Raw genomic sequence first — 27,399 nt, forward strand, 5'->3', positions numbered from 1 at the left:
CGCAATCATCAAATTAACCACGATTATCTATTCAGCCGTATAGGTTGCACTGTGAGTTCGCGACCTCGTCCTCGTCCGCTGCTTGATGTGTGGGACGAGCCAACCATAAGCATTGGAGTTGGACTTGGACAATTTAAGCGAGTATGGCCAGGTTGATGACATCGGCTACAGTTTTGTTATCAAACTTCTTTTCCTTGTGAAGGTCTTCTTGCATGGTTGGAAGGACAACCGAACCGTTATTGTTCCATCATTGAAGGATAAATCACAAACATATTTGATGGTGCCCAAGTCGATTGATCCCTTAGTGGATTAATATCTTCTCCATACACCCTACATAAATATTCAGTAGAGTAATATATACTGACCAAGTTGACACAGTCTGACAAGTTATTATACTTTGTAATAACTACAACGTGTGCATATGGAATTTGGGAAAGTTGGAATTTCCCACAATCACATGTTCGATATAGAAGATTCACGATGAATACCTGTTTTTGTGAATCATGAACTTTATATTATTGGACGTTGATCGGTTTAACAACCATATTGACAGATTTGAACATATGTTGAACAAGCTTGTCCTTAGCCCATGGTGTTAACGGGTGAGATTTCTTACCTGTAAGAAACAATTAATAAATGCAATGAAAAAAAAAAAAACATCATTAAAATTTTAGTCATACATACTAGCCATGTTTCACCTATTGAAAAACTAATGTTACATTATGCTCCGAAGAAACTCAACTAATATGGTGATAGGTAAAGCACGAGCAGTCCGTGTCAAGGCATTGAAAGACTCAACAATATTAGTCGTTATAATATTATACCACCATCCCCCGAAATGGGCATACGCCCATCTTTCATGTAGGATATGCCAATTTTGTACCTATCTGCTATGTCTAAGATAATTTCTTTCGATCGATAAATGCGATCAACCACAAACATTGACTTAAGTATATTCCTTTATGATTCTGCACCAGCTTATCTATGATGCGATAATATTTGATATGCTCCAATATTCATAAAACCATGACGTCTTCTGTTACATTCAGCCTCCTCATTACAAGCATCATTTTGACTTTTGTTAACGTCTTAGCTCGAAATACCATACATGTCCTCATCAAACCTTGAGAATTCATCATCATCATCATAATCCTCATTATCTTCTACTTCGTAATCCTCATCCATATCGTCGTCATTATCATCATCAATACCATAATTCTCACCAAACTCTTGGAAACTTTGTGGATGTGCCTACTCATTCGTTGGATAATTTTCCCTTTCTTTCTCATGAACATCTTCGGCTTATTGATTGTCCCTTACACCAATTGGACTCTCGGTAACATAAAGTTTATGGTATCCTTGTGAACATCTTGCTGCAACCATCAAAAACTCTATATCATCATCGTCTATGATCTTCATTGGACCCACATCACCTGGGGTAAATATGTGCACATTTGATTGACTTCGATCGAGTCTTAGACGATAGCTTATTCTCGCAATGAATCCTTCAAAATCAACACTTGTGTCAATACACATCCTTCTCTCATTCCCACCAATATATCTTGTCACATTGCTATCACCTTCAATCTACTAGCCTCCATAGCTAATTTTAAATGTAGTTTTTTTCATCTTGACTAGGAATAACCCTAAAAACATAAAAACACCAATGTCTAGGCAAAGTTTATATACTATGGACAGTAACCATTGATGAACAATAACTTTCAAAAACTTTGCAAACTTAAGTTTTTGTATTTTATAACCATCAATACATACAACATTAAATAATTAAAATAACATGAAACAATAGCATTAAACAACATGAAATTGAGTGGAATGGAAGGAGAAAAAATAATGCGGGTGGTTGGTGCCAATGGGTTGGTGCCGCTAACTGTTGGCGTGGCCAACCTCTTTTTGTCTAAAAATTTTCCAGAAATAAATTTTTGTATTTTATAATCATCAGTACAATATTAAACAACATTATTAACAACTTTAAACAATAAAAATTGCATGAAATAACAATATTAAATAATATGAAATTGAGTGGAATGGAAGAAAGTGCGAAAAATATCAATTCGGGTGTTGGTGAAGCCAAGCCCTTGGTTGGTGACGCCAACCCATTCTTCGTCTGGAAATGTTTCGGACCATAATTTTTGTATTTTTTGACCATCAATACAATATTAATCTTTTGATTAATCTGTGATTAAAATGATTGTCTTTAATTAATCTTTCATCAATGTAATTTAACTAATTAATATATATTTTTGGGCATTTGCAATCAACTACCAAGAGCGGGTGTACAAATTCTATTATGCATATAGATTCTGAGTGCACATGTCACTTTGGACAAAGATAGATACTGTGACTATAATTAGGAATAAACTAACATTTACTCAGAGAGCCATTTTTTGGATAACCTTTTTTGGACTTTTATTAGATTTAGTGGAGCCACGGTTCAGTGCTGTATTTATTTAAGCGATATTATTTCGTATGATCAACTGCGGGAACCAAACAAAGAAATGTGGTTTAGAATAAATGGTGTTGAGTTCTGATTTAACCCTGTGAAGTTTGCACTAGTCACTGGTCTGATTTTTGGGGAGGACATAGACGTGTCCAATTACGTTGATTACACAATGACGTTTCGATTAAGAGAGGAATACTTCCCGAACATTCACAAGTTGTTATCCCATCAAGAGATCAAACAAGCATTCAACAATAAAATTCGGGGAGACAATGATGACGACGCAGTGAAGGTCGCAGTCTTGTATTATGTGTTCATAGGATTATTAGAGACAAACAACAAAACCAAAATACCTGATCATTTTTTTCATTTAGCTGATACTCATAGGGGATAGTGACATGGAATAAAACAGTTGAACATTCAGGCTTTGGATTTTATGGGAGAATAGACACTATCGACATCATCAGATGACGAGTCTACAGATTCAGATGATGATGATAATATCCAATTGAATCATCCACTTGCCTTTCAGACAACCCTCAGAGAGTCTTTATAGTCTTCCACCACTTCTATATGAATATCTTTATCATGAGAAGCCAAACTCGTTGTTCCTAAGACGTCTCGTATTGGATAGAGATCCTCTCTATTGGTGTCATCCTTTTGCACTATACACCTCCGAGAGTCACATAGGGCCTTTGATAATGTACATGTATCCCTTCCATGGATGTCTACTTCCTGCGCCTCCCATCCTCGAGAGCACCAAAGGGACGAGCCTGTAAGACACTCGATTCATGGGACGTCGTATAGTGATGTATCATATGACCATCTTTAACAGATCTTAATGGAACATAAAAGAGGCATCAACTCTCAGATGTAGTAGTAATTGGACCAGCACGCTGTAATGATGTGTGCAGAGTAGGAGCGATAGGCATCAGTGTTTCGTAGGGAGATGCAAACGTATTGGCAACAACAAACATCGATGTTTCATAAGGAGATACAAGAGCAATGATAACATCAGACATCGATGCTTTGGGGGGAGATGTAGGAACTTCAATCATCATCGACATGATCAAATGACGAGTCTACAGATTCAGACGATGATGATAACATCCAATCGAATTATCCTATTACCTTCCAAACAACCCTCAGAGAGTCTTCACATTAAATAATCGAATTGTACAACTTGAGGATTTTTATGTTCAGACATTAGGATCAGTACAAGTTATTATCCATTATACTTATTTTTTATTTCAATTAGTTGTGTTATAAAATAATGAAAAACATAATTTTTTTTTACAATTGGACAACTTATCGGACGATGATGTCTAACAACAAGTGTGAACTAATTGATAACTATTTAGAAGTCGACGACAACTAAAAAAGTATCAGCATTTGGACGTGTGCTACGAAAAGGAAAATAGTTGGTAAGTCCATTCATAGATCCAACAAAGGCCAAAAATAACAAACAACCAATACCTAAGAATCATCATCTAGACTCGTGATTGGCTAAGGCCTACTCAGAGTTCTTATTGTGGTACCGTCATGCATCAGATAATGACACTCGATGTGTCTTCCTTGGGGGACCAACCAGAATAATTGCCTATATGCACAAACCACGATAGACCCAAATTGTAACACCGGGCAATGGTCAGAAAACATGGTATGCACTATTCCTTTGTATTAGTTCATAGTAGTTATATCACTTTCAACTTATAATGTAATTTATCTGTGTCCACAACATATTTAAGCTTTCATGGGAATACTGCATAAATCTTTTCCAGATAGTAACTAGATGATTATTTCGACCCAGTTCGTTGGACTTCTCCCATAGTGCTACAATGAGTTCAAATGGTTGGGTGCAAATATGGAGTGACCTATATTTTTTTTAGTCAAATCAATGGCATCTCACGTCAATAGTCGTCTGAATTCTTTTGGCCATAGAGTAGTGTTGACAAGGTAGTGTACAACTGTAAGTTGTTTATAGTATATTTGATTATTGATACTTATTTCTCTTCATTGGTTGACAGGTATTCATTCCCCTCAATATCGACAACTAACATTGGGTGTGTGACATATTGGATATCAATGATTGGAAGTTCTATGTATACGACTCTGCCCAATATTCCACTAGCTTAGAGAGGGTGAAGAAGTTAATCATGTCATATAGGACATAACACACCTAATGAAGGCGAGTAATTTGTATACATCAAAGGGAATTCAACTGCCAGATACTCCACCAACGTTACAATACATATGTGTTCGTGATGTGCCAAAACATGATGTAGGAAGCGAAGACTGTGGCATTTTTTTACTTATGTTTATGAAATACCTTGCCCAAGATCGACCATTTAATTTCACATTGAATCATTCCAGAAGGTTAAGAAAGTGTGTGGCTATAACTATATTCCAAAAAAGGGCCCTTAGTAAGTATTTAAGGTTTATGGGTTTATTTATATGTTACCAGACTTTACTTAATTGGTTGTATTTATTAAATTCAATTGAACTATGAAAATGCTGGTTTTGAGGAATTTGATTAAGGTATGGGTGGGCAGGCATGCATATGAATTGGATGCCATTTTATTATTGTTTCAATGATGTATTTTATTATTGTTTTACTGATATATGGTATAATAAAAAATCAAATATATACATAAAATGATAGGCTAACAAATAAACGTTGTGGTAATTCCATTTTACTATTTTGATCAATTGTCATCATGTATATGTAAGAGTCTGAACATAAAAAATTAATACATTAAAATTTGTACAAACCATGATAACCTATTCCACCATATGGGTTGTACTGTGATTACGATGACCTCGGCCTACTTAGTGTGCGGGATGAGCCAACCACGAGCACTAGACTTGGACTCTGACAATTCAAGCGAGTATGACCATGTTGATGACATTAGCTACAGTTTTGTTGTTGAACTTCCTCTTCTTGTGAAAGTCTTCTTGCATAGTTAGAAGGACAATTGGATTGTTATTGCTCTATCACTAAAAGATAAATCACATGCATATTTGATGGTACCCAAGTTGATTGATTCCCTAATAGATTAATATCTTCTTCATATACCTTACGTAAATATTTAGTAGAGTAATATGTACTGACTTAGCCTACACAGTTCGACACGTTATTATACCTAGTTGTAACTGCAGCGTGTGCCTATAGAATCCGGGAAAGTTGAAATTTTCCACAATCACATGTTCGATATAGAAGATTCATGATGAACACTTGTTGTCGTGAATCATGAACTTTGTATTGTTGCATGTTGATTGGTTTAACAACCATGTTGACAGATTTGAACACATATCGAGCAAACTTGTCCTCGACTAATGGTGTTAAAGGGTGAAATCCCTCACCTGTAAAAAACAACTAAAATAAATGCAATAAAAAAAAAAAGAAACATCATTAAAATTTTAGTCATACAAACCAGCCATGTTTCGCCTATTGAAAAACTAATGTTACATTGTGCTTTGAAGAACTTAACCAATATGGTGATAGGCAAAGTGTGAGCAGTCCGTGTCAAAGCATTGAAGGACTCAACAATATTAGTCGTCATAATATTGTACCACCATCCTCTAAAGTGGGCATGCGCCCATCTTTCATACCCAATATCGATCAAATAAGCTGCTGTAGCGAGATTTACTCTGGCAATTCTACTCATAATAGCTTGAAAGTCCTTGAGATGATATGCCTTAGCAGCTTTTCAATATGTTTAGTTTTTTTGAACTGCAAATGCATGTTACCCTTTATGTGGTAATTACAAAACTCATGATAGATATAAGGCATTACGTTCGCAAATGTTGTAATTATTGAATGATGGCGATCAGAAATAATGGCCAAATCTGGCAAATCACCAATACACATGCGAAGGTATGTCAAAAAGGGCGTTCATGTATCTATTCCCTCCTTGCACCCAATACCGAATGTGAGTGGGTAAATTTGATTATTACCATCCTTCACAACAACAATAAAAAGAGACCCAAGATATTTTCCCTTTAAATATGAAGCATCAATGCATATCACCGAGCGACATAATTGTTGAAACCCTCTTATTGAATACCCCATACACATGAAAAAATCTTGAACCTATTTTTTGGGTCGATATCAAATGTGTCAGTTCTTGGGTTCTGAAGCTCTAAATTATGACAATACTCATGTAATAGACCGAAAGACTCTTTCGAAGATCCTTATAATGCATTTATTGCATATATTTTAGAACGACATGCTTGCGTGTAGGATATGTCGATTTTGTACCTATTTGCCATATCTGAAATCTTTTCCTTTGGTCGATAAATGCGATTAACCACAAAACTTGACTTAAGTATGTTCTTTAACGATTCTGCACTAACTTGTTCATGGTGCGACAATATTTGATCCTCTGGACAAGTGTGTGTCTCGTTCATATGTCGTAAGACCTAATAGTCTCCATCTTGCTCTCTCATTACTAGTGCCCGCCATTTACATTGTAGGTGTACGCACTTAAGCTTATATCGTATATTATCAAAGTGACCAACTTTCCATTGAATTCCTGTCTCTGAGGCATAGGTTTGAAATAATGCTTTCAATTATGCATTCGAGTTATAAAAACTCATTACTTGTAAATGGTTGCCCTTTTGTATTGCTTGATTACTAATATCTGCATTCTCAACATCAACAACAGGCTCAGGAACCCATTGAAATAGAATTGGATTATGGATGTGACTTAGATATGCTCAAATATTTATAAAACCATGACGTCTTGTGCTATATTCAGCCCCCTATTTACAAGCACGACTTTGACTTCTGTTAACGTCTTGGCTCAAAACACTGTACATGCCCTCATTATCATCATCCTCTTCATTACCTTCTACTTCATAATCTTCATCCTTATCCTCGTCATTATCATCATCAATACCATAATTCCCACCAAACTCTTGAACACTTTGTGGATGTGCCCACTCATCTGTCAGATGATTTTTCCTTTCTTCCTCATGAACATTTTTGCCTTGTTGATTGTCCCTTCTATTAATTTGACTCTTGGTAACATAAAGTTTTATATATCCTTGTGAACTTCTTGCTATAAGCATCAAATATGTTCATATTTGACTGATTTTGATCGAGTCTTAAACAATAGTTGATTCTTACAATGAATCCTTCAAATCAACACTTGTGTTAATACACATCTCTCTCTCATTCCCACCAACATATCTTGCGACATTATCATCACCTTTAATCCATTGGCCTCCATAGCGATCTTAAATGCATCTTTTTTCATCCTGACTAAAAATAAACCTAAACTACATAAAACTATAAATTACATTACTTTACAATTTTTTCAAATTAAGCCCCAAATGCAATACTAATGCAACCAGTCATCATACATATGTATTTAGAACACATTAAACTATCATATCATCAAGTGATGTACAAATATTGATTAAGGCAAGATAATAAAAAAGGGAAGAAAATGACAGTGGCAATTTTGTAATTTTTCATGCAATTTGCTGCTAAGACAAGGAAAACAATAAACACACGAGCACCAAATTGGAATAAATAAGCATAAAAAATAAATGAATTGGGTGCAATGGAAGAAAACAAAAACAAAAAATAAATTCAGTGGGGTCTGAGGGGTTGGCGTTAACACCAGCCTGCTCTTCGTCTTGAATTTTTCTTTGCCAGAATTTTGGTATTTTATAATCATCATCACAACATTAAACAATACTATAACAACTTTAAACAATAGAAACGACATGAAATAATAACATTAAACAATCTAACAACATGAAATCATAACAAAATTAAATTTTACAAGAAGTTATGAACATGAATCTACCATACTTATTTCATTTTCAATTGTTTATAAAGAAAACACATAACATATGGGCTTAAGTCAAGATTGACCTGAATGTGGATAATTTTATTATGAAATCTTTGTAGCAGATGTTAATTCTCTTAATAAATTTAACAATTTTCGTCTCTCCCTCCCTTGTGTCTAAGTTGAATTTTTTATAATGGTTTTCTCACGGGTTTTATTGTTCAATCACGTGTCTTCTCTGATGAAAAATTTATTTTTTTCATGCGGCAGAAATTCTTTCCTCACTAGAAAGCTGAGGAAGAAGAGATAAAAAGTTGTAGAGAAAAAAAAAAGAATCTCTAAATAGGTCACATCAAGAGGGGTATTTTGGAGAACTAGATTATTATTGTGGTATATTTGTTTAAGTTTTGAGATGAATGACATATATATACACTCAGATTAAAATATTGGTAAAAATTATAATTTTCCTAAAAATTTTGATTTTTGGTATACCGTATGATATATCATTCAGCTTTCATTGGCTACCGCGAAGAAAACACCATTGAGTCATTGCGTTGGCTTCTTCCATGGGGTGGAGGGGCCTTGACAACTATTTATGCGTTTATGCTTGGAATATTCGTCAAAACAAAACACAAATTGGACTCTACGATGCTGATTTTTATTGATTTTCTATTCTCTTCAGTAATCATCGAGTATAAGAATATATTTTTTTAAGCTAAAATAATTCAAAATCTTCAGTTTCATCGCATTCCTCCATTGAAAAAAATGAATGCATTCTATCCATTAAACACAGTTTTATAAGCTATAATGCTAATCATACATTTTCATGGCACTGCAAACTACACAACTCAATCACTAATACATTCAGCGAAAATGTTACTCTCGAATTAACCATCAGATTATGGTCTAAAGTTCACCTGCTACTGTTTGTAAATCCACCATACATAGAATAACCATAACTTGACTCAAACGTGTAGCATGGCCCTCGAGCTTGTATGTATGGATAATAAAATGACCCATTTGACATCCTAACTTCTTGTGGTGATAATACTGGTGGTGCTGTTGATCTATACTCATGCTTTGGCAAAGGAGATTGAACCTGAACATAATCCAGAGAAGGATAACTAATTTTATCTGACTTTTGGACGTCTTCCAGTGAAGAATGATCAACTTCTGGTGGTAATATTACTTCAGGAGAACCCTTCTCAATGATCTTGTTCCCGTTAACTTTGTAAGAAAAATTCAGAACCCCATTGGGCTTTCCATCGTTGCTGCGAATTTGATACCTGACAAACCTCACAGCTCCATTGAATTCATCGATCAAATCAGGCAAAGGAACTCGAACTTTCCCAATAGATTTGTTGCCATAAACAACACCTTCACAATGCAAATCAAAGCTGACAAAAAGATGGCAGAAATCATCACTAAGAGCTTTCAGATTGATCTGCAACAGGTGATTCCATTCAGGATTTGAACCTCCCTCTCTGTCTATTGGAGTCTTTTGTCGCTGCAGACACTTCTGCTGCTGCTTCTTCTTCTTCAATTCGCCATCAACGATGGAGACTACTGCATACACAGATAGCTTCTGGAAGAAGTTAAAGGCTTTGAGATCATTGCAGGAAATTACTTTGACTTCCAGGGTGCTCCATTCCATTGTATCTGCCTGGGTTCAGCCTTGAGGGTTCCTGGAAAATAGGAGAAAAATGAAGAGAAAAGAAGATAAATTCAGAGTTTCAGAAATGGTCTATGCATCATGATACACGCCATAGACTTATACTAATGTCCCACGCTGGCTGACTTCCACCAAAAATAAAAACCTATGCAATTTAAAAGTGGAGCAATATTATGCGATTTTGAGTGCACAAATAAATACATATTTATGTGTGTCATCATATGATTAAATATTATTTTATCTTTAATTTAAAATATTTTAATCTTAAATATATATTTATTTGTATACTTAATATAGATACACATAAATTTATTGTTTAAAAGTGTGACACTTAATATAAAGTTGCATACCCTTATTCTAATATTAATAATATCCCGCTCAATTCACTTGCCTATTACCGAATGAAAGTATGTGTTAGTTTATAACTTACAAGTCTTAGTTTATAATATCAAAAGGAAATCTGTACATGTGAGATTCAACATGTAGAAAGCAAATCTATATCTGTTTCGAGACTCCTAAATTGAGTAAATGTATTTTGGATACTCAGTTAGAAAATGGCTATGTGAAACCCAAAAGAAGAATCGTTCAGGTTCAACCGAAAATGAAGAACATGTATTAAGACTAAAAATAAGATAATTAAAAAATCTGTTTTGATAAGGTCTAAACTCAAGACCAAAAAAATTGGTTTATAGCATAGTTTCATTGAACATAGGTACAAAAGTTTTCTCTGGGGTAAACCGTATTGTACAAAGTTTTTTTCTTATGAATATTAACTGTTTGCTGAATGGTTATTGGAGACACGGTTTCCTGGTATGAAAATGAAGCGAGAAAGTGAATTTGAAAAGACAAGATAGAGAAAATGTGTCTGATTGATGCTCGTCAACTCACCTTTTACATCATGCATGCTTTCTCTAAAGTAAATAAATACTTTAGAGCCTAGAGATGCAAGATGCCGTTTAACTTCGTCAAATAAATCCAAAAGGCAAAAGCCAAGAAGTTTCCCACATCTCATAGCTATTGGCCTATAATTTTTCTCCCCTCATATGATGTTAAGGTATCACCAAACTTATGCTTATTATCAACTATCAAGACTAGCCTATTTGGTGATATTAACCCATTTTTAAAGCGAAGATCAAACTATAGACCGAAAAACAAAATTTAATACCCATACCAAAATCACAGAACCTAAAATTTTTACCCAAATTCATAATTTAAACATATTAGGTTATGAAATACTATAATTGGAAGATTAGAGATATAAACAAACATTTTGTTTATCCAAAGAAGATTAAATATCAATCTTAGAGCAAAATCTTCCTTCCCAACCTTGACAAAATGCATTGCAGAATGAGCTGCCAAAAATAAAGTTATGTGCTTATTCGTCTAGGGAGGGAACCTTGTCTATTTTATTAATTACTAAAAGGGTAAAATAATCAATTGAACTCTCCTATCAAAAGTCCAATAACTTTATATTCACCCACACTTATAACCCAAATTTAATAATTATAATATGAAGTATATCGGCCGGTTTCTGAATGGTCACATCGGAGCCACAAAATAAAATCTTTTTGGACTCCACATTCATTTGGTTTTATTTAAAAAAAAAAAGTTTAATCAATGTATGCCCACATTATTCTAGCATTCTCCCACGAAGACAATATTGATTAAAATTTACATGTATATGTGTATGCATACATATACATACATACATACATACATACATACATACATATATATATATATATATATATATATATATATATAAAGAAAATAATATTATTATTTTCTAGGTAAACGACATTTTATTATTTTAAAGTGACCACTAATTGTAAGAAGAGAACATAGTCTAGAAACAACACTTTAATCTAAAACAATCTTGTCAATACAATTAGCTAGATAATTTTTGTGTACCAATAACAATATAAGATATTCATAATTACAATTATTTACAATTATATCGCATGGATCTTTATATTTGGCATAAATAGTATTTAGATGTGATCATAATAAATATATATACTATTACATATTGGTTTTTTTTATGATTTCTCTTTAACCTTTATATTACAAAAGAAACGAGAGAAAGCCCACAACTTCAAATGAAGTCAACAATTTCCTACAAAATCTGCATATTTTACTAATAATCTTGAGATACATACATACATACATACATACATATATATATATATATATAATGTTCATACAACTATTATACTCAAGATAATCTATATTCTTAAAACACATATTGTATATATGTCATAACATCATCAACGATACTGTTATTGTACTTAAGAGAAACATTATTCTTAAGATACATGTTGTATAGAACAATTTGTATGTCAACTATACAATTGTCATACTCAAGGGAAACCTTATTCTTGAGATATATGTTGTATAAAATAGTATGTACAAATATATGCACATATATATAATATCAGTCAATAAACATTATACAAGAAATATGGCTTAACCACAAAAACCTTTATAAAGGTAACAAGAAATGCATTAATGGCTCTTCCCACTAACTTAAGATATCAAAAGATTCCAAGACACCCATATTCTCTTCATGTTGTTTAAAACAATGGGTTTCAGTCCTTTGGTTAAAGGATCTATCAACATGGAGTTTGCATTGATGTATTCTACCAAATCCTTGACTATCAAATACTTTTATTTTCATATGCCCTAATTTACCACTAATTCTGTTATTCTTAGAAAAGAATATAGCTATATTACTATCACAATAAATCATTGAAGACCTAGAAATGGAATTACTTGAAGCATAACAATAAAATTCTTCAACCACATTGCTTGTATAACTGCTCTATAGTAAACAACAAATACTGCACACATGGTTAAATATGCTATCAAGGTCTGTTTTGCACTTTTCATGATATGGTCCCATTAGCGAGCATGAAAAAAAATCCTAAAGTAGATTTGAAATCATCCATACAGATACCAAAGTCTGAATCAGAATACCTTATTACTTCAAAATTGTTAATCCTTTTGCATATCAACTTGAAATCTTTTGTCCTCTATAAATATCTCATAATATTCTTAGCTATAATCTAGTGATCAGTATTTAGATTAGAAAGATAATGACCAAGCACATTTACAATGAATGTAATGTTCGACCTAATACAGACTCGAGCATACATTAAACTCTCAGTTGCACTAACATAAGGAACATGAGACATAGATGCCCTCTCTACATTATTTTGAGGACATTGCTAATACTAAGCTTATCTCTTTTCACCACAGGTATCTCACCACCCTTAAAATTGTGCATATTAAATCTCTTAAGCTCTTATTCACTATAAGCCTTTAATGATAATCCCAATAACTTGTGATCCCTATCATGGTGAATCTCAATACCGAGGATAATAGATGCTTCTCCATAGTCTTTCATATAAAAAGCTTTAGACAAAAATTAATTCGACTGATAAAGTAAATTAACATCATTACTAGCCAACAAAATATCATCAACATAAAAGAGCAAAAAGATGAATCTCCTCCATTGATCTTGATATATATATACTAATCAAATTTGTTTTCAACATGCCCATATGAAGTTATTTCCTTATCAAACTTCAAATACCACTGTCAAGATGCTTGTTTCAATCCTATATAGATTTCTTCAGTTTACATACCATATGTCATTTTCCTTTAACTTCGAAACCTTTTGGTTGCCTCACATAGACTTCTTAATAAAGATTTCCATTCAAAAAAGATGTTTTCACATCCATTTGGTGAAACTCTAAATCAAAATAAGCCACCAAAGCCATAATAATTCTAAATGAATCTTTAATGGACATAGGGGAAAAGGTCTCATTGAATTATATACTTTCTCTATAAGCAAAACTTTTAGCAATCAGTCTTGCTTTAAATCTATCAATCCTACCCTTAAAGTCTTTCTTGGTCTTGAAAACCTATTTATAACCAATAGGTCCAACCCCATTAGAGAGCTTTACAAGATCCCATATGTCATTATCACTTATAGATTACATTTCTTCCTTCATAGCCTCATACCATTTATCTGACAATGGATAAGAAATGACCTCTTTAAAATTCATAGGATCTATAATTTTACCAATATCATAATCAGACTTAACAAGATAGACATAATAGTCATTAGAAATGGCTGATTGTCTCTATCTAGTTAATCTTTTAATTGGAATCACGACTATGGGCTCATCATGTACAGTATCAAACACAGACAAATGGACTAATAAGGAATCTAAAATGATAACATCAGTAATGGCTTCATTCTAAATATGCTCATGTTCAATGGGATTTTTTGAATCTTGTTGTCAGGGCTCATCAATAGGAGTGGCTAAAATACCACTACATACACTAGTCAATAGCTTCAATCTATATGAACCTCTCTTCAAATTCCTTCTATGGTTGAGAGTAACTACCTTTTGCTAAATCCAACTTAAGAGATTCAATGGTTATTGACTTAACCACTCTGGTGTTGCAAAAAGGGCAACAAAATCTATATCCTTTGGGTATGTTCAAGATAACTACTGAAGTATTATTGAATAGTCTTTACTTGAAATGGATAACCTAAAATTTGAACATGTCTCAAAATAGGTTTTCTTCTTGTCCAAAGCTTAAAAGAAGTCTCAGGTACTAATTTTAAAGGAATTCTATTTAGAATATATAACATAGTCTTAATAGCTTTACCTTATAAATATTCTAGCAAATTAGATCTACACATCATACTTCTTACCATATCCTTAAGGGTGCGATTATGCCTCTTAGCTATATCATTTTGTTTAGGAGTCCTAGGTATAGTGTACTAAGGAACAATTCCATATTCCTACAAAAACTTGGTAAAAAGACCTATTTGTTACCCTAAATCACTATATTTGTCATAATATTCTCTACCTCAATTAGACCTCATAACCTTGATGACTTTTCAGTCTGTTTCTCTAATTTTATTGTCACATAAGGTAGATGAATAGGGCCTACAATCTTTGTATGAATAGACTTTAGAAGTTGTTAACTTCTGGTTGAATCATGTTTCTTTATTTTTTAAATCAATTTTTCCCCTTATACAATCAACACAAGTCCCTAAATCTTAAAAATTCAAAGATAAAAGAATATCATTTTTAATCAATCTGTCAACCCTCTTTTTAGAGATATGTCATAGTCTTATATGCCATAACAAAGATGACTTCTCTCTAATCAAAGATCTTTTAATACGAACATTTTTAACATTCAAAGAATAATCAATACTATGAGGGCCCAAAAAAAGTCTATACAAATTATCAAAAATAAAACAATTGCCATTTTGAGTTTAGTATCTCTCTGACAGTTGGTCTACACTAGTTGATTAGACCCTTGTTCTTTCTTTCTATTTTTAAACCAAGTCTTGAGTTTTTTACAATCTGCCTTCATCCTTACTTTTTTTTGAGATTAATCTAAATATTTTCTTTTAAAATTGTTTTTATTGCATGAAGCATGAAACTTGAATTTCTTATTGTACCATTTCAATAATCCAAATTCTCTCCCACAACATTGTAAATTGTTTTAATATGAATGAACTCTACATGTAAGGAATTGAGGGTATAGTAGAAAATATAATTATCATTAATGTAAATATCATGATTCTTCGGTTTTGATTGTTTCTTCACAATCTTTAAAATGAATTCCCTAACCCCTTTAGAGCTGTCATGTCAAGCACTTAATAGCTCATTTATCAAATATGAAGCCTCAAATCGAAAACCTGATATCTCTGCCCAACGATATCAAGGAACTTTTTAGCATTTGTGACTCTAGCAAGCTACTCAAAAGATACTTAATAATGGTTCTTTTCATGGCAATAACGCTGAGCCAATTAGAAATTTCCCATTTAGCATAATTTTCCTTTTTAACTGTGGAACTCTCATAAGTGGGTTCTAAAGGTTCATTGACTCACAAGGCCATATTAATATCAATAATACCTAGTGCAAATTCAATATTAGACCTTTATGTCTTAAAATCCTACCAGTCAGGAGTTCAATAGTAGCATTATTATTGTTCAGTGTAATAACAACTAAATTGACAAGTTAACAATGCAACTGATTACTAATACAGATAATTAACCAATTAGAATAGCTCTAAAACCTTATAAACTATTCTAAATTGGGATCACTATTGCATCACCATTAACTCTTCTTAAAAATGACATGCTATTAGAATCCCAAAATAAAAGGTTTTTAAAACCATATGAAGAACTTATGAACACATGATTTTTGAAAGAAATATCCCCTACGGGTGGATAAACTTTATAAACTAATATTCATCCTTTCTTTAAAAGAAGGCACATGTCGATTGAATAAATACAACCACCATTGGGTGTACTAGATTAATTCATGACGATGAACAAAGTATTTCAAATAATTAACTTTATACTACCATTAGTCTTAATACACACAATAACCCTTTTGGGTAGAAATTTTAGGGTTTGTGATTAGGGATTTTGATAGGAGAGTCTAACTGACCATTTTACCCTTTTAGTAATTAATAAAAAAACAAGGTCCCCTCCTTAGAGGAATAAGTGTGTAACTTTATTGTTGGCACCCAATTATGCAAAGTGTTCTATCAAGCTTGGGAATGAAAATTTTGCTTAAGATTGATATTCAATCTTCTTTAGATCAACTAAATGGCACAAATAGATTTTTCTATGTCCCTAATCTTTCAATTATAGTGTTTTATAGCCTAATGTGTTTAAATTATAAATGTGGGTAGAAAATTTATGTTTTGTGATTTTGGTATTGGGTATTAAATTGTGTTTTTCGACTTACATTTAGTATTAGAACACACAAACACAATGGGTAAAACAACCTTAAACATGCCAAGAGAAGAGTGATATTTTTAGGAAGATGATATGATAGATGGCAACTAATCCACATATCCAATTCATCAAATTAAGCACATGAAGTTTCTGGTTAAATTCATAAAGAAGCATTTCTGGTTGATTGTCATGAATTGTTTTTTCAACATAAACCCACTTGAGGTTTCACAAATTAGAACATTGCATTATATGAAATAACAACATAATAACAAGTCATTTGAAACTACCAAGACTTAAATGTTGGTCATTTTCTTGAAGCCCTTAGCTTGAGGTCTGATCCCTAAGTTTTTATTGGACTTCTTTTGCTTCTTCATAGTCTTACTTTAAGAAGCTGGAAGAACATCTTTTTTCTATTCATTGTTCCTCCCTTATATATAATATAGTTTAATCTTATCCAATAAATTGGGATGACTGCACTCAATTTTGTTTGAATTACAGTTTATGATAAATGGGTTGAAATAGATTACAAAATCAAATTCACCTAAAGACTGTTAGACATGTGTTAGGATTTCTTAATTTTAGGGATTTAAATCCTAATGTTAGGATTTCCTAAATTTAGGGATTTTAATCCTAATATGATTTATCCTCATTATAGTAGGAATATTATGTTATCCTATTTATAACAAAAATGTTATATTTTCTCTTATTTCTTTTATTAGAATTTCCTAGTTGATGAAGGATTAGAAATCCTATATATATGTAATGTCTTATGGCTATTTTTAAAAAGAAAAAATATGAATATCAATCAAAATCTTTGACTAATTTGGAGGTTGATTCCCTCGAAGTGATCAAATTGGAAATTAATCCCTTTGAAGTGATCAAATCTATATCTTTCTTCTTAGTTCTTCTTTTCAATTTTCTTTGATAAAACTCTAGAGTTTTATCAACATGACAATCTCAAATGCATCTAGTTGCCTTGGAATGTTTATCATCTTTATGATATGATTTTCCAGGGCAATTCCTTCCTTTAACCTTATTTTGAACAAGTTTGAACACATTTCATATTTTTTACCCAAGCATTCTCAACATACAACTCTTATGATGCAAGAAGTATCTCATTTGCACTTTTCATGTTTTCATGATGACTTAGCTTCACATTCATGGAAGCTAACATGTAGTTTCGAGTTCCTAAGTCATCCTCTTACCATTTATCAAACAACTTTTTCTCTTTATGTGGCATTAAGAGGTAAGGAAAGGGGAAAGGGTGCTTCTAACATAAAATTTGTCTGTTTGAAGACTATCCTTAAATATATAAGCCAATCCTTATAATAAGCCAATGAGTTTGTTGTCATCCAAAATTCTCAACCATAAATTACTCATTTTTTACAAATATCAAATTAAAAAATGGTGCAAAAAAATAAGTTTAAGTTAATGTCTTGTAATTTTAAACTTATTAAAAAATGGTGCAAATATCAATATTTTACTCAAATCCTACACTCCCTAAATAACTATTTGAAAATTTTCGTTAGAATAAATTTATAGTGGGGAATCATATTCTTATTAAATTCATTTATACCTCATGTAATAGAAATTTTAGTCTATTAAATTTAATAGGTAGGAAACTATTTCTTTTTATTTTTCTATATAAGGTTTGATTCAATCCCTTACCTTTAGCTTTAGTTACCTCACATAATAGAATTTGTTGTTCCCTTGGTTAGTTAAACTATAACCATTAAACTTTCTTGAAATAGAATTCCATTATACCCTCACATAATAGAATTATTGGACATAACGTTAATTTTCATGTAAGAACAAGAACAACTAATTTCAATAACATAAAATTAGCACCCATCATATAATAGAAATTGTCTCATAATAAAAGACTTGAATTTAATAAGTTTTCTTAAGGAGATTATTAGGTTTAACCAATAAGTAACATATTTTACATTTATTATGGACACATCACATATATGCATCCATAAACATAAACATGGTGGAATTATCATGGGTTTAAAAAAATATATCATAATTAGGCAAACAATTCACCTAATACTAGTTTTTCTCTCGAATCTTCATTTGGTGGCCACTTTAGATATCCATTAAATCGTCTATCTAATGATTACAAAATTGAGTCTTAGTTATACAGACCTGAATTACAATTCGATTAAGGCACGCAGACCCCAATGTAGAAAAAATAAAATTAATTATTTTATGCTACCTCCAAAATAATATTACATGTGCCCAAAATTATGTATTTTTAGAAAAAGCAAATATGTATTGTCCCCTAATGAACCATCTGTTCAACGCATGTCCATATATAAGTAAACTCATTCAACATACATAGTTTACATAAATTAAAATGACTTTATATGATAAAAAATATTCCAAAGGTTACATGCAACATTTGCCACCCAAATGAATATAAATAGATAATAACAAATTTACCATCATCAATTGAATGCATTTACATCATCTATCAATTAACATTAAATGATGACTTGGCAAATATAAATAAAATATAAGATATATCACATCATCTATTAATAACATTAAATGATGACTTGATAAACATAAATAAATATGTAATTCATCACATCATCCATCAATCAACATTAAAGGATGACTTGATAAGCATAAATTAAAATACAATATATCACCCATTAATCACCATTAAAAATGATCTCATATACATTTAAGTTAATCATGCATATAAATTCATATAAACATCTTTAAGTATACACTCAAGCTAATATCTTAACTTATAGAAATATTAGTTACATCCAAATAAGTGTTATTAGATGACACACCAGAAAAATCCTTGAATCCCTAAAAAGGAATATAAATAATTTCTAGGTTTATAAAGGATGAAGTCACTAAATGAGAGATAGTGATTATATATATATATATATATATATATATATATATATATATATATATATATATATATATATATATATATATTTATATAAAATACATTATACATTGAAAGTGGAGTATAAAACATTCAAAATGCAATGCCTTAAAAAACATATTAGATTGTAAAATTTGACTTATAATTACCAAACAATTGCTTCATGAAGTCATGGTTTCACTAAACGATCTGGTTGTATACTTTAACGATTTCAACTTATAAAAAATGATTGACAAGACTAAAAGATAGTTAACCTTAAAAAACTTAATGAGTAACTTGTATCAATAAATGCTCTATTGTAGCAAAGCAATGATGGGCACGCACAATCATCGATGTTGTTTGCATGGATGATTGATTATATTACAAGTAAGAGATTATTTGATTGGTCTAAAGTCAATCCCTATGGTAATACAAGTTCATATTTGTAATTTCTTATGGCTTTCTTTATGAAAACACATGATTATGCTTAGACAAATGTCCTTGGAATGATAAAACCGTGACGAGGGGATCAAATGATTGATCATAGAAACACTACGTACATATTAGGTTATCTTAACCAAGGGCACAAGTAACAAAGATAAGATTATTATTGTGTTAAATGACTCAATCAAAAAGTGACGACATTCTCACGTTTCGAAGTTGTTTACACAACTTAGTGTAACACATGAGTACATGTTGTAGAAGTATTCACTAGACTGACAAAACTTGAGGATTTTTCATATGGATGGTTGTTCTAGTGTGTTGAATCTTAATGTTTTGATGATGATTAAAAACGTAAGTTTAATTTGTTAACATGTCCAAAGAATGGATGAATGCATTATAAAATGGACAAAGTGTGAAATTGGCAAATAAATCTGAAGCAAGAAAATATTGGTCGTACCTCTCTTATGACCAAATTATACATTAATCGTTTAGTGTTTTGGAAATAAAAATGACTTGAAAAGAGCAAAGGTCTAACCGTGCCATTCATCTTGAGTAAAGTTATGTAACCATGACATAAATTAAATATTTTCAACTCATCCTTTTAATGTCCCAGCCATGACAAATATGTCTCAGCCATGTCCATTAAATATATTCAAGTCACATGCATTAAATGTCCCAGTGGGACACTTGAAAAATGTCCCAACCGTGACCACTCTCTCCACAAATCGTTGCCATGTGTCGCCTCCAAGCAATACCTTACTACACATATCCAAGGAAGCTGCTTATCTATAGCTCACCACCATGTGCCCAATTGCATTAAATGTCCCAACTGGGACTCATGAAAAATGTCCTAGCTGTGACACTTTTTCTTCTTGAATTGTTGTTATGTGTCATCTCCAAGTTATGTTCAATGTATTGCTACCATGTGTTATCTTCATGTTGTGTCCAAGATGTCGCTGCCACGTGTCAGAGACTTATTGTCCTAGTCATGACACTTTGAAAATTATCCCAACCGTGACACAGAATCTAATATAGGTGTGACACATGCAAAATTTTTCCTTCTTATGCAATTTCTGAAAACCTTTTAGTTATGGGATAAAATTCAATCAAATTGTGACACGTGTAAAATCTTCCTAATTATGCCTCAGTCATGTCCCTCTTAAAATCAAATCCGTAGTTCAACCATGCATAAGCCAACATATACCTATTCAAGCTTTTGGATTTTTTTCAAACATAGAAATAAAGCAAGCCACCCATGACACGGATTTGCCATTTGTGCTGAGTATATTTAAAGTTATCTGTTGAAGCATGCAAAACTATCTTTACTGAAGTTTTTAGTCATTCTCGACGACAATTCAATCTAATAGAATGCAACTAGCTCTATATATTGGTTTCAAATTGAAAAGGAAAAGGTTAGAAATTTTACAAAGTGAAAAAGAAAAATAAAAATTACTTTGATTTCTCTCTGTCACTCTCACTAAGCTTCCATTTTTATTCATTGAGAGTTTTGTGCACTCAAACTAGCATTTACATCCTTATAGAGGCATTAATACTTTTATCTCTTTGTAATTAAACATTGTAGGTGTAATCTCATATCAACTAGTATAATGGACATAATCTTGGATATACTATATGTAAAAAAAATTTCAAGAGATAGTAGAACTTCAAGGTGGTTTGCTTAGAGATGTGCACATTGGAGGCTTGTAAGAGAAAGCTTTAAACCACTAAAATTGAGCATTTTTACAACTCAAACTCTTTAAATTTTGTCTTTTGTTATTGTTATTTATTATTGTTGTCATTACTATTGATATTGTTATTTATTGTTGCTGATGTTAATTACTTTTGTTGTAAAATTTATTACCAGTGTGCTTTTGTAAAATTGTAATTTGTTTATTAATTTATTGTTGTTGTTGTTATTGTGTGTTCTGTAAAGTTTGCTCTAGAATTTATTAAAGTGTATCATTTAATTTTTTGTTAAAAACGTATTCACTTCTTCTAGGTTCATATTAGTCATTGCAAGAGTGTTTAATAATTGGTATCAAAGTATGAACTCCATTTTTATTAAAATCTAATGATTTTTAAAGAAACGATTTTTTTTTCTTAATGGCTAATATACCTACTCCTATTTTTGCTAAAGGGCAATGTACCACTAGGTCTCCCTTGTTTTGTGGAAAAAATTATACCTAATGGAAAAATTTATTAACTTTAAATTATGGAGGATTATTAAACATGATGATTTAGTGCCAATAGACTCGAGGACTAATGAACCAAAAAATGAAATGGATTTTAATGATGATGATGAAAAGATGATGAACTTAAATGCTAAAGGTATTAACATTTTGTTTTGTGCTCTTGATGGTACAAAATTTAATAAGGTATCGACTTGTGAGTTCGCTAAAGAAGTTTGGACCATACTCCAAACCACACAAAAAGGAACAAGCTAAGTTAAAGAATCAAAGATCGAGCTTCTCTTCAGGGAATATGAGTTATGTGAAATAAAGTCTAAAGAAAACATAACCAACATGTACAAGTGGTTCTCCAACTTAGTGAATGATCTCAAAGGGCTTAAAAAGAGATTTGAGATAATTGAATTGATAAAAAAGATTTTGAGATCATTATTAGATTCGTGGACTATAAAGGTAACGGTTATTGAAGAGTCCAAGGATCTTAGCAAGATGGGAATGGATGAACTCATAGGAAATTTTCTTACCTATAAAATGAAGAGAAAACCAAAGGAAAAAAAAGTTAAGGTTAAAAGAGACATTGCATTGAAGGTTATGGATGAAAGGAAGATGAAAGAAATTTTGCCATGGATGAAGATGATGTGAGTCTCTTGGCTAGAAAGTTTAGTAAATTTCTATTAAGATCAAAAAGGAACAAAGGAAAAGGATTTGTTAGACAAAGAGGAACAAAAGAAAAGGGTCAACAATGAGATAATATATTATGAATACAAGAAACCAGGCCATATTTGCCTAGATTATCCTCTGAGAAAGAAGAATGAGGATAAAAAGGAGATGAGATTCAAGAAGAAAGTGTTTGTCGCCACTTGGAATGGAAATGATAACTCAAGTGATGAACGTGAGTTAGAGAAAGAAAAGGCTAACATATGTTTCAGGCCAAGAATGATTTAGAGAATGAAGTAAATGATTCAAACTCATTCTCTTTGCAAGAATTACAAGATTCATTTGAAAACTTGATGGATGAGTATGAAAACATAGAAGCAAAATATAAATCATTAAAGAAATAATTAATTTGCATTAAAAAGGAATATGATATACTTCTACATGATCATGATGAGTTAACTAAGAGGAATGATGTTGTTAGAAATGAAAAGGATTTATGCCTAAAAGAATTAACATGCATAGAGGAACATGAAGAATTAAAGAAAAAAGTATCTATTGCGAATGAATTATTTGAAAATTTTAAAATAGGTACTAAGAGGTTGGATGAGATGCTTGCATCTCAAAGAAGTGGGCTTAATAAGAAAAGATTAGGGTATAATGAAAGTAACCCTTTTTTAAACACATATAGACTTTTAAAGAAACCTCATGCATTACATATGAAACGCAAATTTTGTTCATTCATTAGGCATACTATTAGACGTTGTTCAATTGGAAATGGTAAATCTTTCAAAGTAAAAAAGGTTTGGGTTCCTAAAGGAACACTTAAAACTAATGTTGTTGGACCCAAAACCATTTGGGTAATAAAAAGTAAATAGATGAATTTATCTTGTAAGCTTGCTTACAATCTTCCTAGAGGTCTTCTAGCAAGTGGTATTTAGATATTGGATGCTTAAGACACATGATGGGAGATAAGAGTCTTTTCTGTTCTTTGAAGGCTAAAGATGAAAGTAACGTCAACTTTGGAGATAATTCCAAAGGAAAAGTAATTGGCATTGTTATCATAGGTAACTCTTCTTTTTCAATAAATGATTTACTTGTTGAAGGTCTTAAGCATAATTTACTTAGTACAAGTCAATTGTGTAACAAGAGCTTCAAGATTAGTTTATATTTTTTATGTTGTGAAATTGTTGATGCTAGTACAAATGCAATTGCCATAGGCATTCAAATATGTACATTATAGACTTGCATGAGATTGTATCTAGAGACCTATGTCTTATGTCAACCGAGGATGAGGATATGTTCCTACGACATAAAAGATTAGGATATACAAGTATTGATGTTCTTCAAAGGCTTTAAAAAAAAAAAAACTTAGTAAAAGGTTTGCAAAAATTAGTTTTCAAAAGGGATCATATGTGTGATGCTTGCATGAAAGACAAACAAACAAGAATTTGCTTTAAGTCTAAAAATTATGTTTCAACTTCAAGACCCCTTCAACTTTTACATACGGATTTGTGTGGACCATCTAGAACTACAAGTCTAGGTGAAAAATATTATTGTTTTGTAATTGTTGATGAGTTTTTAAGATTTGCTTGGGTCTTACTCCTTGCAAATAAAAGTGATGCATTCGATGTATTTGTACCATTTGTTAGAAAATTGTAAAAACGAGTAGGTTATGCAATTGCATGCATTAGAAATGATCATGGAAAAGAGTTTGAAAATTCAGATTTTGAAATGTTTTGTAATGAACATGATATTGAACATAACTTTTCGGCACATAAGACCCCTCAATAAAACGAAGTTGTTCAGAGAAGAAATAGGATACTTATAGAAATGACTAGTACTATGTTGTATAAATATGATTTGCCTAAATATTTTTGAGGTGAAGCCATTAATACTTCATGTTACATCATAAATACAACCATGATTAGGTCAATTCTCAAGAAAACTCCTTATGAGTTATTCAAAGTAAAAAAGGCTAATATTGCATATTTTCATCCCTTTGGGTGCAAATGTTTTGTATTAAATAATAATAAAGATGACTTAGGAAAATTCGATTTCAAGTCGGATGAAACAATTTTCCTAGGTTACTCTTCCTCATCTAAAACATATAGAGTTTTCAACAAGAGAACTCTCTTAGTTGAAGAATCTATCTATGTGGTATTTGATGAATCTCTTAAGTGTGTAGATGATAGACATAAAGATAAAGTCATTATGCTCTTGGAGTATCTACAAATCAAAGACTTATCTTAACCAAAAGAAGAGAAAAACAATTATCAAGTTAAGGTTGAAGACCAAAGGATAAACACATGCAACTTTTAGAACCACGAAGAGAAATCTCATATCCAAGGGTAAAGGGTGAAGTGAAAGGAGGAAGGATTATTGGAGGCCCTACCCAAAGAGTAAAAACTATAGCTTCATTGAGGAACACATGTCAATTTATGGCATTCTTATTATAAATAAAGCCCAAAAAGGTAGAGAAAGCTCTTAAAGATAAAAGTTGGGTGCTTGCAATGGAAGAAGAGTTAGACCAATTTGAGAGAAACAATGTTTAGGAACTAGTTTCGAGGCCAGCAGATTGTCCCACCATTGACACAAAATGGGTATACTAAAGCAAGGTGGATGAGTCTAGCACTGTTATTTGAAATAAGGCAATACTAGTTGCTCAAGGGTACTTTTAAGAGGAAGGTATTAATTTCAATGAAACTTATACACCCGTAGCTAGATTAGAAGCAATTGAGATGTTCATTGCATATGCATGTCATTTTGATTTCAAATTATTTTCAATAGATGTTAAAAGTGTCTTTTTAAATGGTTTTATTCAAGAAGAGGTATATATTAAACAACCTCCCAATTTCAAAAATCATTAATTTCCAAATCATGTGTTTAGATTAAGAAAAACTTTATATGGTTTAAAGTAAGCTCCCAAAGCTTGGTATGAAAGATTAAGTCTTTTCTTAATTGAAAAAGGTTTTTCAAAAGAAAAGGTGGATACCACCTTATTTATAAAAAGACACATGCAAGACATTTTGATCATTCAAATTTACATTGACGACATTATCTTCAATGCTAATAATGAGTCTCTTTGTAAAGAGTTTTCTAAGATGATGAAGAGTGAGTTTGAAATGAACATGATGGGAGAGCTTAATTACTTCCTAGGACTTCAAATCAAACAAACAAAGGAAGAGATTTTGTTTAACTAAGCCAAATATCTCAAAGACCTTTTCAAAAGGTTCAACATACTAGATGCCAAAGAGCAACCCGCTCCCATGAGCACTTCCCTAAAAGTGTTGAAATCAAACCACATAGAAGCATAATAGATGCATTATTATAGTTAACTGCATCTAGGCCTGATATTATGTTTAATGTATGCATGTGTGCACGTTTTCAAAAAAATCCTAAGGAATCACATCTAAATGTCGTTCAACAAATCTTGAGACACCTTAAGGAAATGCAAAATGTTAGTTTATGGTACTCTAAGAGATCCTTATTCAAATTACAAGCATTTTTAGATACTAATTTCAGATGATGTCAAATAGATAGGAAAAACAACAATGGCACTTGTCATTTTTTAGGTAACATGTTTATCTCTTGGTTTTAAAAGAAATAAAATTTATTGGCAACATCTACTATAGAACCCGAATACGTTCCTGTGGCTAGTTGTTATGCATTACTCTTATGGATGAAACAACAACTTATGGATTTTGGTTTTGAAATGAAAACCATTTCAATATTTTGTGATAATACAAGTGTCATTCAACTTTCCAAAAATCCTATCTTTCATTCTAGGACAAAACATATAGATATTAGACATTACTTTTTGTGTGATCATGATAGTAAGGGTGATATTCGGATTGAATTTATTGATACTAACAACCAAGTTGCTGACATTTTTACTAAGCCTCTTGATAAGGATCTTTTTTGCTATATTCAAAGAGAGCTTGGTATGATTAACACAAATCAAATAAGTGTTTAATACTCTCACTGATATAAATTTTTGTCTGTGTTAACTCTGTTACGGTATCTTGTTTGATTATGATATTGATTATGTGATGTTTGTGCTTATTAAGATGAATGTGGATAATTTGTCATCATTTAAAAATGTATTTTCATTCATATAACATAAACGCATAATGCAAATTTCAAATTAAATTAATTCAAACCTGTATTCAAAGTTGATCAAATCTTGAATTATATCAAATGTCCTTGATTCGATGCAAATATTCAAATTTCATATTTTTTTGAGATATTTTGATTAATATGCCTTTCTCCTTTTTTTTGCAAAACACAATTTGTTTTCTTTTGTTTTTTGGTTTCTTATGTGATTGTCTGGAGAACACTGGTTTGAAATTTTTTATTGTTTTTGTAGTAACTGCCTGAAAACCTTGATCTGAAAAGGCTTTAAATTTTTTTTTGCACCGATAAAACTCACTTATGCTCATTTTTGGAAAATGCTTCAATTAAAAGGGATTTTCGGCACAACAAGCTAAATATGATCTGGACACTCACAATATTA

At 31.7% G+C, this 27,399-nt stretch overlaps 1 protein-coding gene across 1 annotated transcript; it reads right to left on the reverse strand.

The window, feature by feature from the left end:
- Positions 1 to 9,015: 9,015 nt before the first annotated feature.
- On the reverse strand, positions 9,016 to 10,038 carry LOC123228199 (protein SRC2-like). The gene has a single exon (XM_044653499.1). It carries the CDS (start codon positions 9,911 to 9,913, stop codon positions 9,173 to 9,175), a length of 741 nt encoding a protein of 246 aa, XP_044509434.1. The 5' UTR covers positions 9,914 to 10,038; the 3' UTR covers positions 9,016 to 9,172.
- Between the last annotated feature and the right edge of the window lie 17,361 nt (positions 10,039 to 27,399).

Source organism: Mangifera indica, chromosome 10 (genome assembly GCF_011075055.1).
Source record: "Mangifera indica cultivar Alphonso chromosome 10, CATAS_Mindica_2.1, whole genome shotgun sequence".
NCBI classification, from domain to species: Eukaryota; Viridiplantae; Streptophyta; class Magnoliopsida; order Sapindales; family Anacardiaceae; genus Mangifera; species Mangifera indica.

Excerpts from the sequence above, each read along its gene's own strand:
- LOC123228199 (XM_044653499.1), bottom strand. The coding sequence starts at position 9,913 with ATGGAATGGAGCACCCTGGAAGTCAAAGTAATTTCCTGCAATGATCTC.